Source organism: Arachis ipaensis, chromosome B3, assembly GCF_059453495.1.
Source record: "Arachis ipaensis isolate K30076 ecotype BB chromosome B3, ASM5945349v1, whole genome shotgun sequence".
Lineage (NCBI taxonomy): Eukaryota > Viridiplantae > Streptophyta > Magnoliopsida > Fabales > Fabaceae > Arachis > Arachis ipaensis.
The window spans coordinates 9,889,663-9,904,554 of NC_142438.1; the positions used below are offsets into that span (position 1 = coordinate 9,889,663).

Sequence of the window (14,892 nt, forward strand, 5' to 3'; positions counted from 1 at the left end):
TTACTGACGTTTTGTAAAAAAATATTTTTTTAATTATAAAAATCAAAACGTCACTGACGTTTTGTAAAAATATATATTTTTTAATTATAAAATGAGAAAACGTCACTGACGTTTTGTAAATACCAACAACAATGTATAACATATAATTTAGATTATCTTTAAAAATTTCACCGCTCATAATCCAATATTAAAAAAAAAAATTATTTCATAAAACCCGCCATGCATCTACTTCTCACTGTTTCACCATTTTTTTACCCGTTTGCAAATTAATTTCTGACCTTTTTTTTTAGCCTAATCAATAAAAAAAAAAAAAAAAAACTTTTTTAGCCTATATGAATGGTTTCAAAAGTGCCGAAAAAGAATCAATGTTAAGTACGAAATCTCTCCTTTTGATTTTCTTTCTGACAGAAGCTATTTACTCAATTGAAGTGACACAAAACAACTCATCTCACATCATTCCTATTTCTTGCTAAGCACTTACATTGTGAATAGGACCCAAAATAAACACGGAAAGATGCATATGATTACATCCCTCAAGATTATTAATTTGAGAAATAATAATATTTTTTTATTTTGATAATGTTACTTTTTTATAAATTTATAATATATAATAAAAAATTATACAGAATATAATATTATTAAAAGTAAAAAAAGTATGATTAATGTTTCGTTAATTTTTCTCATTTTTTGTTATAAACAAATTTTATGATATAAACAACAATAAAAAATGTGATAATAAATTTATGTGTTGATGGGTTGCAGGTAATGGTCACTTCATGACTAAGCATTCTAAGCAACCATTAGTCAATAACAATACACCTAAAAAAACCATTAGTCAATAACCAAATATTTTAGGGACAGGAGAAAAGATTAGGCTCAATTTTATGGATATGGAAGATTTGTGTGTGATCTACTCATATATGAATTTATGGCGTACAAGACAGATATGAGATAGCCTTTTGCTGAGTCTCAAGTAGAACAAGTCGGATCATGGGAGTTCTTTGTAGGAGTACACATGGGGTCGGGTGAAGCCAGGTTCGCTCTGACCCGAACCCGACCCTAAATAATGATCAGGTCTATTTATGAGACCCCTTACCTGACTCTAAACCCAATGAAATCGTGTTACTTTTGGGCCACACTTAAGCCGGGTCTAGACCGAGTGAAGCCCGGGTCTTGATCAACTTTATCACGACATCACCAAAAATTAGATTCTACATCTTTTGAACTTCTAAATTTTGAAAAATAATTATTCCATAACATTGCAACATTCACATAATAATAATTTAGAATCTAATAATAATAATTTAAAGTTTCATAATAATAATAATAATTATATCAATTTCACATTAAACATTCAAAGTTCAAAAGACAATTAAAACAAAATTAACAACCAACACAAGATTAACATAATAATAATAATAATTTATAGTGTCATACCAACCAATAACAACAAAATATTAAGTAGCAAACAACTACACGGGTCCAACGGGCCGGGGCTGGATGACCCGAGACTTAGCCCGAACCCGATTTAATAAATAACCGGGGCCATCTATTGAAACCTCGGGTCTGACTGGGCCATAACGAAGTCGGGCCAAATTAGCCCCAAAGTCATCGGGCCTGGTCCGGGTCTTCAGGCCGGACCAGGTCTTGTGCACCCCTAGTTCCTTGTTTTTAAAATTTTGCTTCACAAATCGCATGGTCCGATTTGGATCTGGAGAAATTTGAAATTTGAAACGTGAAATTTGGACCTTCTGTTTTGCTTGTTGTTGGTAATTTTTTTTAGGAAGAAAGGACAAAAATATACCTGAAAGTTCACACGCTGGTAAATTTTTTTAGGAAGAAGGGACAAAAATATACCTAAAAGTTCACACGCTGGACACAATTACACTTCAATCATTTAATGAGTTACTCGTGCACATTATTTATAAATTCCGACGGACATATTTACCCTTTCGACCATCAGCGTGTGACGGCGTTAAATGATTGAAGTGTAATTGTGTCCTGCGTATGAACTTTCAGGTGTATTTTTGTCCCTTCTTCCTAAACAAAATAAACACGAAAAATACTGTGTCCGCTAGAGTGTATAAATGGTGTGCACGCGTGACTCATTAAATGATTGAAGTGTAATCGTATCCAGCGTGCGAACTTTCAGGTGTACTTTTGTCCCTTCTTCCTTTTTTTACGTTATGGGGGATCAAATCGGAAGGTACGATTTGTTTATTTTATATTTCTTTTGAATCCAGTTAACCTAATCGAAGGGTTCGATTTTATTGTAGCTAGGACATATATAAAAGTGTGTAACTGAGGGAAGAGATCTAGTCGCGTATTCTTCTCCTTCTTCAACGTCTTCTTCTCCTTCTTTCTTCTTGCTGTGTTTTTTCCTTGTTTAGTATGAAACCAACAAATCTATTAGTCAAGTTTATGTTTTTGTTTAAGTGATTGAGAGAAATGAGTGACAGAGTTCTATTAAAAGTGTATTATTTTCGTCAGATTTTGTTACAAACATCTGAAGGAGTGAAATTTGTTTGTGAAAATCCGTTAGATGTTGTTATTCCTTTCACAATCTCATGTGAAGAGCTCAAAGGCGTGATCTGTGAAAAGATTGACTCTGAGAAGGTAAGAAAAATATCTTGTATTCTGTACAGATATCCCATAACGGTGTTTGGTGGATTCGTCCAATTTCAAACCAAATATGTGACGGACGAAGCGAGCATGCAAGAGATGTTTTCGATGTATATTGAAAACCGGGCTCAGATCTCGTTCATCGAGTTGTATGTTGAGTTTGAACAATCTGAAGCCGATCAGAATATTTTACAGGAAGATTACAATAGTGACAGTGAAGAAGAGTTCGAAAGCAACTACGAAGTTGTTAGTCCAGAAAGAGATGAAGATTAAGGTGACGGAACTATGGCTCCAGATGTGACAGAGGTGGCAAATGCACTCGCAAATGAAGTTCCGTTTGAGGAGCCATCATTCATGCGAGTTTTGGATTTGGAAGCCATGCATGTAGCGGAGTTTCCGGAATATATGAGTGCAGGTACGTAATTTGTCGTATTTATAAAAGGGATTAGAATTTTGTGTTAATTTATGTTGATAGATGGATCAAATAGTTAAGTGAAGTGCGAAAATATACTCAATTGGTATTTGTTTTTGTGTATCTGTTTATTTATTTAAGTTTAAGATAGTAATTTTTTTAGTTAGTTATTAATTTAGTTAAGAATAAATTAGTATTTGTTAACCATTATTTAATCATGCGTTGATGTCATAGTTGTCAGAATCGAACCGGTGATCGAACCGTTCAGGTCACTGGGTCACGCGGGTCACTAGTTCAACCGCTGGGTTACCGGTTGAACCGGTTGACCCGGTCCTATGTAAATAAAAAAAATAGTCAGAATTTTAAAATTAAAATTTAAAATACATATGTTTACTAACATTTTAAAAATATCAAGTTATTTTAAACTAATATGTAACATGAACAATAAATATTTTATTATTTTTACTCTATCATGAATGTTTTTATTTTCTTTTTATATTAAAATAACTGTTATTTTTAAATTTTAATAATTTATTAATTAGTTTATATCTTTTATATTATTATATACTACAAGTATTTATTAAAAAATAATATTAATAGATATGATATGATTATTAAAAAATAAGTGAGTTTGTAATTACTGTTCGCACTGGTTCGATGCCTTGTACGGTTCAGATACCGGACCGGACCGGTTAGGGTCTGGTTCACTTGGTTTGACGGTCGATCTGGTCGGTCCGGTCTGATTTTTACAACTGTGGCTGATGTTCTTATTTTTTTAAGAATGATATAATAACATTATGTAAGGTTTGGATTTATATCATAATTGATGCAGTAAATATTGATTTACCTTTATTTTCGGTGTTTAAATATCTGTGTATTAATTTTTTTTATGGTGGCTGTCCCGGCAGAAGTTCCTGTTGTCACAGATGGTAAATTTGTCGTTGGTATGGAATTCAGTTCCATGAAAGCTTTTATTAAGACGATAAAATAGTATACCATACGAAGAAGCGTAGACTACCGGGTGTATGAGTCTGAGCCGTTGACATTTTATGCCAAGTGTACATAGTATGGGTCAGGGTGTGATTGGCTTATCAGGGTTAGCATGATCAGTAGGAAGTACTGTTGGGTTATAAGGAGATATAATGGTAGTCACACCTGTACCAGAGCCACCATTTCACAGGATCATTCGAAGTTGGATTTTATCACAATTGCAGAAGTAATAAAGCCGTTGGTTGAGGCTGACCCCTCCTTAAAGGTAAAATCGGTTATAGCAGAAGTGCAATCGAAGTTCAACTACACCGTTAGTTATCGAAAAGCATGGTTGGCTAAGCAAAGGGCAGTAGAAAAAATATTTGGAAGTTGGGAAGCATCGTACGAAACGTTGCCTATATGGTTTGAGGCCATGTGTCATAAGGAGCCATCAGCCGTTGTCCATTTTGAGACTATGCCTGCATATCAAGGCGATGACTTTGTGGGTGATATTCGGGTACTATATCGAGTCTTTTGGAGTTATTACCCCTGCATTAGGGCATTCGGACATTGTAAGCCAGTTGTCCAGGTGGATGAGACTCACTTGTACGGAAAGTATAAAGGTTGTCTACTAGTAGCAGTTTCACAGGATGACAACAATAATATCGTCCCAATTGCGTTTGCTATTGTGGAGGGAGAGACTTCTGATGCATGACACTTTTTCCTTAGTAACCTGCGTCAACATGTTGTCACTCGGGATGGTGTGAGACTAATATCCGACCGACACGAATCCATCAATGCAGCTGTGGAACGCAGTAACGGAGCTTGGTCACCTTCTAGAGCTTTTCATATGTTTTGCATCAGGCATATAGAGTCGAATTTTCTGAAAAAGTTCAAGGCACCATACCTGCAAAAACTGGTCGTCAACATAGGTAATGCATAGTAAATTTAAGTAAGTTATTAACAGAATTACCTTCAACACGTGTTTTGACCTCTTTTTTTTTTTTTATCTTGTTATCATCCAGGATATTCGAGGACGGTGCGAGAGTACGAAGTGCGTTACCAGCATTTACGGGAACGAGACGAGGTGTATACTAACTGGTTAAACCGAATCCCCCACGAACAGTACGCACTGGCAAAATTTTAACCACAGCAACTAAAATAATAAACTCCTTCCAAAATTGAATAACTGTCATGGTTACAAAATTTGCACAACTAACTCAACAAGAAACAAATTAGTTGAAACCACACAACTATCATAAATTATTTTACTAAATCCAACTAAAACAAATAGTTCTAACTTCTAAAATTAATTATTAATCCTTAAAATTATTCATAACAAACTAATAATAATAATAACTAATACATAAATTCCTAATCAAAATTCTCAACAATATTACAACATCTAGAATAATATCTAATATTAATTAGTTATTTACTATTATTTAAACATATATTCCTCAATTATAAAAAATAATAATAATCAATCTCATTATATGCCTAAATTCATTTTCTAACAACAATAATAACAATTAACTTGCTAACAATGATAATTATAATTAAAAAAGTTAAAATATTCTCAAAATAAACTAACGTATGCGTGCTTTTTAAAAATAACACTACTAATCATTTAGTACTAACAATTTCTCACAACAACAATAACATTTAACTTCATTCATAACAATTATAATTAATAATGTTAAAAGGATTTAAAAAAAATTATGTTCATTATACAAAATCCCTATCATTCTGTTTACATTTTAAAATTCAACAACTAACAATAATAATAATAATTAATTTCCTAATAATAATAATTATAATTAAAAAATAGTAAAAAATTTCAGAAAAAAACTTAAAATGTTGAAAAATACTAATAATCATTCTATTTATATTCCTAAATTCCATTTCTAACAACAATCATAATAATTAATTTTCTAACGATAATAGTTATAAATATAAAATATTTAAAAAAAACTTACATAATCAGGATGACTGAGATAATATATAATATGAAGTTCAAGTCGATCAACATCTTTAACTTTGTGTTTCTTTGGCATTTTTACTCTGCTTCCACCATGCAAAACTTGGAAGAATGGAGAAATGAAGAAGAAGAAGGGTGGTATGAAGTTCAGAGTGAATATTGAAAGTGATAACTTGGATGGTGAGTGTGGGTCTATATTAGGTGCAATACCACCGTTCGGGGTGAAGGCTCTGTGCGACACGTGTCCTCACCTTCACAACACGAACCGTGCGTTTTGGCAAACTCAACTCGGACCGTCCGTTTTGTGATCACCAAAAACCAAAGTGATCTTTTCATTTTACTTTTTTTTTTTTGGTAATGAAATGGAGCTAAAAAGCTCAAGAGAAAACCTAGATACAAACTAAACGGGGTAAGGTAACCCCTCTTTCATCATCACTAATAATCCTCCTAAGGTCAGAAGGAGGTATATCCTAAAAAATAAAATCAGCTTCCATTGTTAAACTTTTTTTTGCCAGGTAATCTGCACACATATTACCTTCTCTATATATTTGAACAAAATAAATATTCCAATTTCTTCTTTTTAATTCACATATCTCTCTGACTACAGCATTAGGGTGGGAGGCCAAACTTTCTCCCTTGTTGAGGAGCTTTATCACTGCTCCAGCATCTATCTCTACCACAATTTTTCGAAAACCCATTGTCCAGGTTATCTCTAATCCCTTCTTCACACCGCAGAGTTCCGCCATGAAAGCTGTTCCGACTCCAACTTTGTGAGAGAAGTCCGCTATCCAGCGTCCCTCCTCATCCCGTAGAATTCCTCCACAGCCGATAGTTCCTGGGTTGCCCTGAGCTGTTCCGTCAGAGTTTAATTTGATTCATCCTGCTGGTGGGGGGTTCCATCGAACGTTCCTTTCAATTCTTCCTCTTCTCTGTCCGATGAGGTAAGCTTTCTCAAGCGCTCTTTTAATTTCCTTGGCTTCTTTATTAATTTTTTCATATGGTTGCATTGGTCTTTTATACTGTTGTTCATAAATTTCTTTATTCCTCCATTGCCAAATTCTCCAACAAGCTGTAATAAACACGTCCCTCCAGTCTAACTCTTCATCTTTCCCTAGTTGCTGTTGAAAATTTATTTCTATCCAATTATCCCATTCCAATTGAAAGAAATTAGGAATTTCGTCTGTTTTAACTAGGTTCACCCAAATTGTTGAAGCCTTCGGACAAATTCTCAGCACATGAAAGATGTCTTCTTGTCCTCCATTACATAGCGTACAGTCCCCTGCTCCTCCAAAAATTCTGGCTCTTCTCTGACTTGTCATGAATTTCTTGTGCATGGCTGTCCATAAAAAAATTTTCGCTCTTTGTGGACCTCTCCAACTCCAAAATTGTTTCCAAACAGCTTTCTCCTCACTTGGCCAATTTCTGAGTTCTTTGTAGGTAGAGTTAATAGAGAAATTTCCATCGTGAGACAGTCTCTACCCTCTTCTATCGTCATCATTTTTTGCCTGAGGTAGTGGTTTGCATATAATTTCTATCACAATCTCAGAAGGCAAGTTCTGATTAAGTCTGTCTATGTCTCATTCGTCATTTTGCTTAGTCCATTCCCACACTAGGCTTTCAGCATCCACAGTGTCCATATTTAACGCTTTATTTATGAGGATCCCTTTATTCTCTAACCAATTTTGCTTCCAAAACAAAGTAGATAATCCATTTCCAATGTAGTGAATAGAGCCATTTAAAAACGTAGGCCATAACTTTATAATTTCTCTCCAAAAGGGTGAGTCGCCTTGTTTTGCTTGCATAAGATTGTTCAACCTATTTCCTTTGCAGTACTTATTTGAAAGGACTTGAACCCAAAGTGCTTACGGATTCTCCATAGCTTGCCAAATAATTTTTAGTAGGAAAGCATCATTCATAGTGTTGAGCCTTCTGAATCCTAGCCCTCCCAAATATTTCGGTTGACAAAGGGTCTTCCAACTTATGAGATGTATTTTCTTCTTATCTGGTTCATCTCCCCATATGAAGCTTCTCTGCAGTTTTTCCACCTCTAAACAGATTCTCCTTGGTACTCTTTCATATTGCATGCTGAAATTGAGAGCTGGACTTAATACTGATTGAGCTAGTGTAAGTCTTCCCGCAAGTGATAAGCACTTACTCTTCCACCCCTTTCAATTTGTTATGGACTCTCTCTAGTATGTCCTTGAAGTTCTCTTTTTCTTTTCTGTTGCTAGTGATCATAGCCCCAGGTAGCGGCCTAAGTCCCTTTGTTCTTTAAAACCCGAATATTTAGTGATTTCATCCCGGATGTCCGTATTGGTTCTTTTAGAGAAAATAATGAAGGATTTTTCTACGTTGATCTTCAGTCCAGATGCTTTGCAAAAGGTTTCAATCACCCCTGTCACTTCCTTAATATGATCTATTGTTGCTTCAACAAACAAGAGAAGGTCATTCGCAAACATAAGGTGGGATATGTCAGGTCCTTCCTTTCCCACTCTAATAATTGCCTTCCATAAATTATCTCACTCTCTTATCATTCCACTTATCATATTCTTATCAACTCTACTTATTAATGATATTAATTATAATATCATATTCCTTATTATTAGGCATTCTTGTAATCAACACTTAATATTCTTTTTATAATTTAATTTTTATATTTAAGAATACATTAAATATTAATAATAAGAAGAAGAATGGATGGTAATGATAATATACATTAATTGAGTTAATTACACTTGATTCTTTGTTTCTCTTAAGGCATTTAATATCAATCAATGAAAATATAAAAAAATCATTAATTATTTATTTCCGTTAAGGCATTTACTTGCACTTGATTCTTTGTAATATATACCTTCCATTAATTTAATTATGATCATTCAAAAATCATGACTATAATACCATTACAAGCAGAATAGTGTAAAAGTAAAAAAATTTTACAAGGAGTCGCATTTATCGTTGCAAATAGTATGGCATTTGAATTCGTCCTTAATACGGTACCTATGGTAGAAGGTGCTGATGAAGAATTTGAACAACAGACGGACTCACCCGACGAGGTTGTTATCAGTCAACCGATTTTTGAGAATATAAAAAACTACACTAGCTTTGATGAGGTATGGTAATAAACTGATTTAATTTTTTTTTGTGCTTTTATGTGCATTTATAATTATATTGTATACTAACTAAGTTCATACACATAACATTCACACGTACATATACATAACATTCATAATTACATACAACTAACATCTAAAAATTAAATTCATGTTTATTAGATATTACATTCATACACATATCATTTTTTAGTTATTGCATATGTAAATATAAAGTTAACATATATATTTTTTAAATTTTATCATAATTGAATTTAAAAAAATATCAAATTCTTAAATTAATCTATTCAATTGATAAATTTACACATAACATCTATAAATTCATACACATAACATCCATAATTTCATGTTAATAACATCTATAATTTGTATTCATAATATTTATAATTTCATACCTATAACGTTTATAATTAATAAATTTTTATAATTAATATTATCAAATTTTAAACTATACGTCTTATTGTATTTTTCAAATTATCTCATATGTGCACTAATAAGCCATAATTTTAATTATTTTAATATTTTTATTTAATATTCATATGTATACTTATTTATTGATTTTAATATGATGAGTTAATAATTTTTTTTAAAAATTATTTTTTATATTTTATTTTTTATTTTTTAAGAATCTATGTGTAAAATATAAGATGTATAGTAGAAATTGTTAAAATTTTTTAATTTAATTTTTATATTTTTTTGCAGAGAATTATTGCATTTTAATGGATAATAATATGATTGAGAGATGTTAGGGATTTGATTTGGAAGAAACTGAAATTAATTTCAGAAAGAACATTAATGACTCCAAACATATAACAAAATAATAAGTAATAAAAATAATAAGTAGTAAAAAAGTATATATCACTTACTTATCAAGAGAATAAAATTTTTTATATAATATTCTTATATTATAATTATTTTTTAGCTACCTATAATCACCCATTTAGGGTGTGTTTGGCAAACGCGTTGAGGAGGAAAGAAGCACGTTTGAGTCTCTTGAAAGTTTCACTTTTATGTTTGGCAACTTTTATTCTTCTGAACGCAGAAGTGATTTTGCCTTTAAACGTACGTTTATGAGAAGCTAAAATTTGTAGCTTCTGCGTTTCACGTTCATGGTGGCTGATTATCTTAGAAAATTAGGTGGAAATTTTATTTCTTTTTTACCAATCATATCCTTCATTTTCTTCTATACAAAGGATACTAGTAACTATTACCATCACAGTTCTCTATAGTTCTTCCTACTTGTTCTTAGTTCCAATTTTTTTCATCAAAATGGTTCAAATTTGTTTCAATCACTAGCAAAGTGAATATTTTAATTTTTTTATTATTTTTAGTACTCACTTTCATATTTTAATTTTTATATTTTTTATTGTATTTTATATTTATAGGATAAATATTTTTATATTATTTGTGTAGTATTCTAATTACTCATGTTATGTTTTTATATGAATTTTTTTTATCATTTACTATATTATTTTTTATATGTATATTTTTTATGAAATTTTTTTATTTTTGTTTGACTTTGTTCATGTGATTTTTATTTTTTTTATTGTATTTTTTTTATTCATTGACAAATGTTGTTGATTTTTTTATTATGCTCTAATTTTTAGATATTTTTATTATTATTTGCTCCTCCTTTACTGTATTGTATTTATATTGTGTATGAAAATTTTTTATTTTTTTATTTAATTTTATTCATATGAATTTTATTTACCTTTTATTGTATTTTTTTTGTTCATATGATATATGTTGTTGGTTTTATGACATTTTTATTATTTCTTATCTGTATCAATTTTTTTTATTCTTTGATGTACTCTATTTTTGTTTTGTATTAATTTTTTTATTTTTTATTCTGATTTTATAAAATTTGTAATTGTAATTATTATATACTACATTCATTATCAAAATTTTATAATATAAATTATGATCTTATAAAAAAAGACAAAATAAACAAAAACTAATTATAAGTAACAATAGAGTCATAGATAATGAAAAATAGTTGATACAATAAAGGAAATGGATTATAGTCCAAAATAATACTAAATTAAAGAGTACTGACCGTACTAAAAAAAAATTATAGAATATTTTCTTTTTGTTTAATATTATAAAATTTATAGTACTCTTTTCCATATTTTTATTTTTTATTGTATTTATTTTATTTATATGATAAATATTTTTTATATTATTTTTATTAGTGTTTTGATTTTGCATGTATATAAAAAAAATTATTTAAATTGATGTCTTTTTTGGTAATTTTTTATCTAAAAGTGATTTTGAGTAGTATAATCCAAACAACATTTATTTTACTATAATCAATTTTGATATAAAGATTGCCAAAGATAAATCACGTTAACACAAACTTACTTTCCATCAAAATCAATTTTGCAAAATCAATTTTATGCAAACTCCGTTCAGAAACTGTAATCCAAACACACACTTATTCATTCAAAGATGCAATCTCTTGAATGAATATCTTTGACGGTTCAGGGATTTGAAGGAATGCTTATCAAATTGTTTTGAGTTTTGACCACCCATGAGTGTCTGGCTTGACACAAAGCTGCCTTGAGCCTCAAAATACTGAAAAGTATAATCAGGTGTTAAAAATGACAATAAATTCAAGATTTCTTTTGGTCTCTCTCTCATATCCAAACCCAAATGGTGAAACTAATATTGATTGACAGATTTGGATCCACAGTTGCATATAGGAGGAGTGTATCTACTAATACCTATAGTCCTATACATTCATTCATTGGTTTTATTAGGATTTATGGTTAACATATATTATATAAAAAATTTTCTTTATTTTTGTCTCTTTATTGCTTCCATAAAATATATTATATAATTTTTTTTAAAAAAATATAATATATGAGTTGTATACATATAAAAAGTCTAGTAATGTCTTCTCCAATAAGCCCATCCATTCCCTTTGCTTCTTCAGTTTCCTTCATCCTTTGGTTCCCTCCATGGACACCTCATATGAAATGGAACCTTTTCTGTTCCAAAACGAATCTCCTCATCATGAAGTAGAAGAGGAGGATGAGTACTCCATTATTGCTGCAGCAGAGATCAAAGAATCACCACCACCATCATCATCATCATCCACACCACAAAGCAGCTGCTTCACTACTTTGACCGACTCCGATATCAGGAAGCTCCAAACCACTGAAATCAACAAGGTATCATCTGTTCTTCTCATACCACAATCCGATGCGTGCCTTTTGCTTATCCACCATGGCTGGAGCGCCATGAAGGTCCACGAAGCTTGGTTCGAAGACGAACAAAGAGTTCGAGAACTCGTTGGCTTGCTCAATAGTAGTAACAACATCAACCACTGGAAGGAACTAATCCAGAGTTCTACATGCGAGATCTGCTTTGACGATTCAGTTTGGTACAAGAAGGTGGAGTATGCCAAGTGTGGCCATGGATACTGCATCGATTGTTGGAAGCACTACATCGATGAGAAGATCCAAGAAGGTCCTCATGAGTGCCTGAAACCGATGCGATGCCCTCATCCATCTTGTGAGGCTTCCTTGGAGATTGAAACTGTTCGGCGATTCGCCAGCGAGACAAACAAGAACATGTACGATCGTTTCTTGTTACGCTCGTATGTTGAAACCAGAAAGAATATAAAGTGGTGTCCAAGTCCTGCTTGCGATCTTGCTGTTCTTTACGAATCGGATGGAAATTACGCTAACAAATATGTTGAGGCTTGTTGCAGTAATGAACATAGGTTTTGCTGGGAATGTGGTGAAGATGGTCATAGACCTGTGAGTTGTGAAACGGTGGCTGAGTGGATGAAGAAGAATGTGGATGATTCTCAGAGCGTGATTTGGATCTCTGCTTTCACGAAGGAATGCCCCGATTGTGGGATCCGCATTGAGAAGAATGAGGGTTGCATGCAGATGATTTGCACTGTTTGTGGCTGCCGATTTTGCTGGCTATGTCTTTCTAGGTGGTCTCTGTGTTCCGCTTATGGTTGTAACCGTTTCTCAGCCCGGAATACTGAGACGCCCACAATGGACAATGGAAATGGCTATTTGGACTTGGAGAGGTACAAACATTTATATTTGTTATGTTATATTATACTTCTATTTTGTCATATATGTTCTTCTTATGGGTAATAACAAGCTTTGATTGGTATTGATGAAAAAGTTTACCTGTGTTGCTGACTTGCTGTAGTATGTTGAATAAATTTAATTTGCATATCCTTGGACAGATAATCAATTGTTTGTCACTCTAGCAAAAGTAATTAATTTGTTAATCTTAGTTAAAATATTATCTAGATGGATAAATTTAATTGGATAATAGGATAAAATTTAATTCATAGTTCAAATAAAAGTTAAAATATTAACTCACATTATGGTAGATAAATTAGTCTAACATGTCAAAGTATGTCAAATGTAATGTGTGAGTGAAAATGCATTTGAGTATGTATTAATCTAATTCTTCAATCTTTTGTCATTAAAAGTAATAGTCTTCCAGTGTTTTTCTTTTCATAATGAGAAACTTTTTATGACTAAGACTTTTTGTCTCCTTATGTTTGAACTAATATTAGTCAATTTTTTTATTTTTATTCTAAAAATGTTTATCCTCTAACATTTTCTTTCTTTTTTGTTGACTAGAAAATTGTTTACCATATAATATTCTTGTTCATATTTGATTTAGTAATTGGGTTCATATTTGATAGGTACACTCACTATTATGAACGTTGGTTTACCAACGAATTCTCAAGGAAAAAATCGATTGAGATGATGGAGAAGTACCTGAACAATGAGAATATAAGAATCCTGTGCAAGGAATTTGAAAGGCGTGAAGATGATTTTGAGTTTGTGAAGAAGGCTTGGGAAGAGGTAATCGAGTGTAGGAAGTTGCTGAAGTGGACCTATGCATATGGTTACTTCATCCCTGAGGAGGAGAAAGCCAAGAAGGAGTTGTTCGAACACACACAAGGCGTTGCTGAGAGTGCATTGGAGAAGCTTCACAAGTTTGCCGAAACAATGCTGATGGAGATCCTGAATAGGAAGAAAGACGGTTTCGATAGGAATCGTCTGGAACTTTCTCATCTGACCGTTGTCACCAAGAATTTCTTTGATAATATGGTGACACAATTGGAGGATAGAGGGCTTGACGATGTGAATGTGAAGAGTTATGGTGAAAGCTCAAGGTCCTCCTCATTGTCTTCTTGGCCTCGAGGTGTGGTGAGGGATGGGATGACAGAGATTGGTCTCCGGAAATGCGGTTATTGCGGTTATTACAACCTTGCCAGCACTCTAGAGTGTCCCTGCATTGAGAAGAAATACAAATACCAGTGCTGGATCTGTTCTCGTGATCCTCCCGTCATTTGGTGTCCATTGCGTATGGTTAATTAACATCCATTGAATTACTCAAACCATTTTCCTTTTGGTAGCACTTGTTTTTGCGTAAGTTGACCGTAGAAAACTATTTAGATAACAATTTAGTTAAGCTATGTAACGGTTCTTGTTTTTGGTGATGAACTGCTTAATCAAAATTTCTCTCTTATTTTGGTTAGTTCTAGTTTAATGGGATCTTCTCTGACCCAGCGAGGAATTGGTGCTTACTGCTTTCTCCTATCTAAAGTCTAAACATTTTCTAACATAAAAAGCTTGGTCAAATACGCAGAATAATCCCATCAAACTCTAGTACTCTACACATGATCAAAGAATATAATTGATGGAAAAATCCGAGAATATTAAGTAATAAAGTAAGGATCTCTGTTGAATATGTAATTTTCATTATGTATGATTTTTACTATTTGATTCAAGGGTTATATTTTCACTTTC

The 14,892-nt window shown here is 32.2% G+C and overlaps 1 protein-coding gene across 1 annotated transcript; it reads left to right on the forward strand.

The window, feature by feature from the left end:
* Window positions 1–12,054: 12,054 nt before the first annotated feature.
* LOC107632220 (putative E3 ubiquitin-protein ligase ARI10) lies at window positions 12,055–14,490 on the forward strand. Its single transcript, XM_021118087.2, has 2 exons — window positions 12,055–13,142; window positions 13,779–14,490. The coding sequence occupies exons 1-2, from the start codon at window positions 12,055–12,057 to the stop codon at window positions 14,458–14,460; spliced, it is 1,770 nt and encodes a 589-aa protein (XP_020973746.1). The 3' UTR covers window positions 14,461–14,490.
* Window positions 14,491–14,892: the final 402 nt, after the last annotated feature.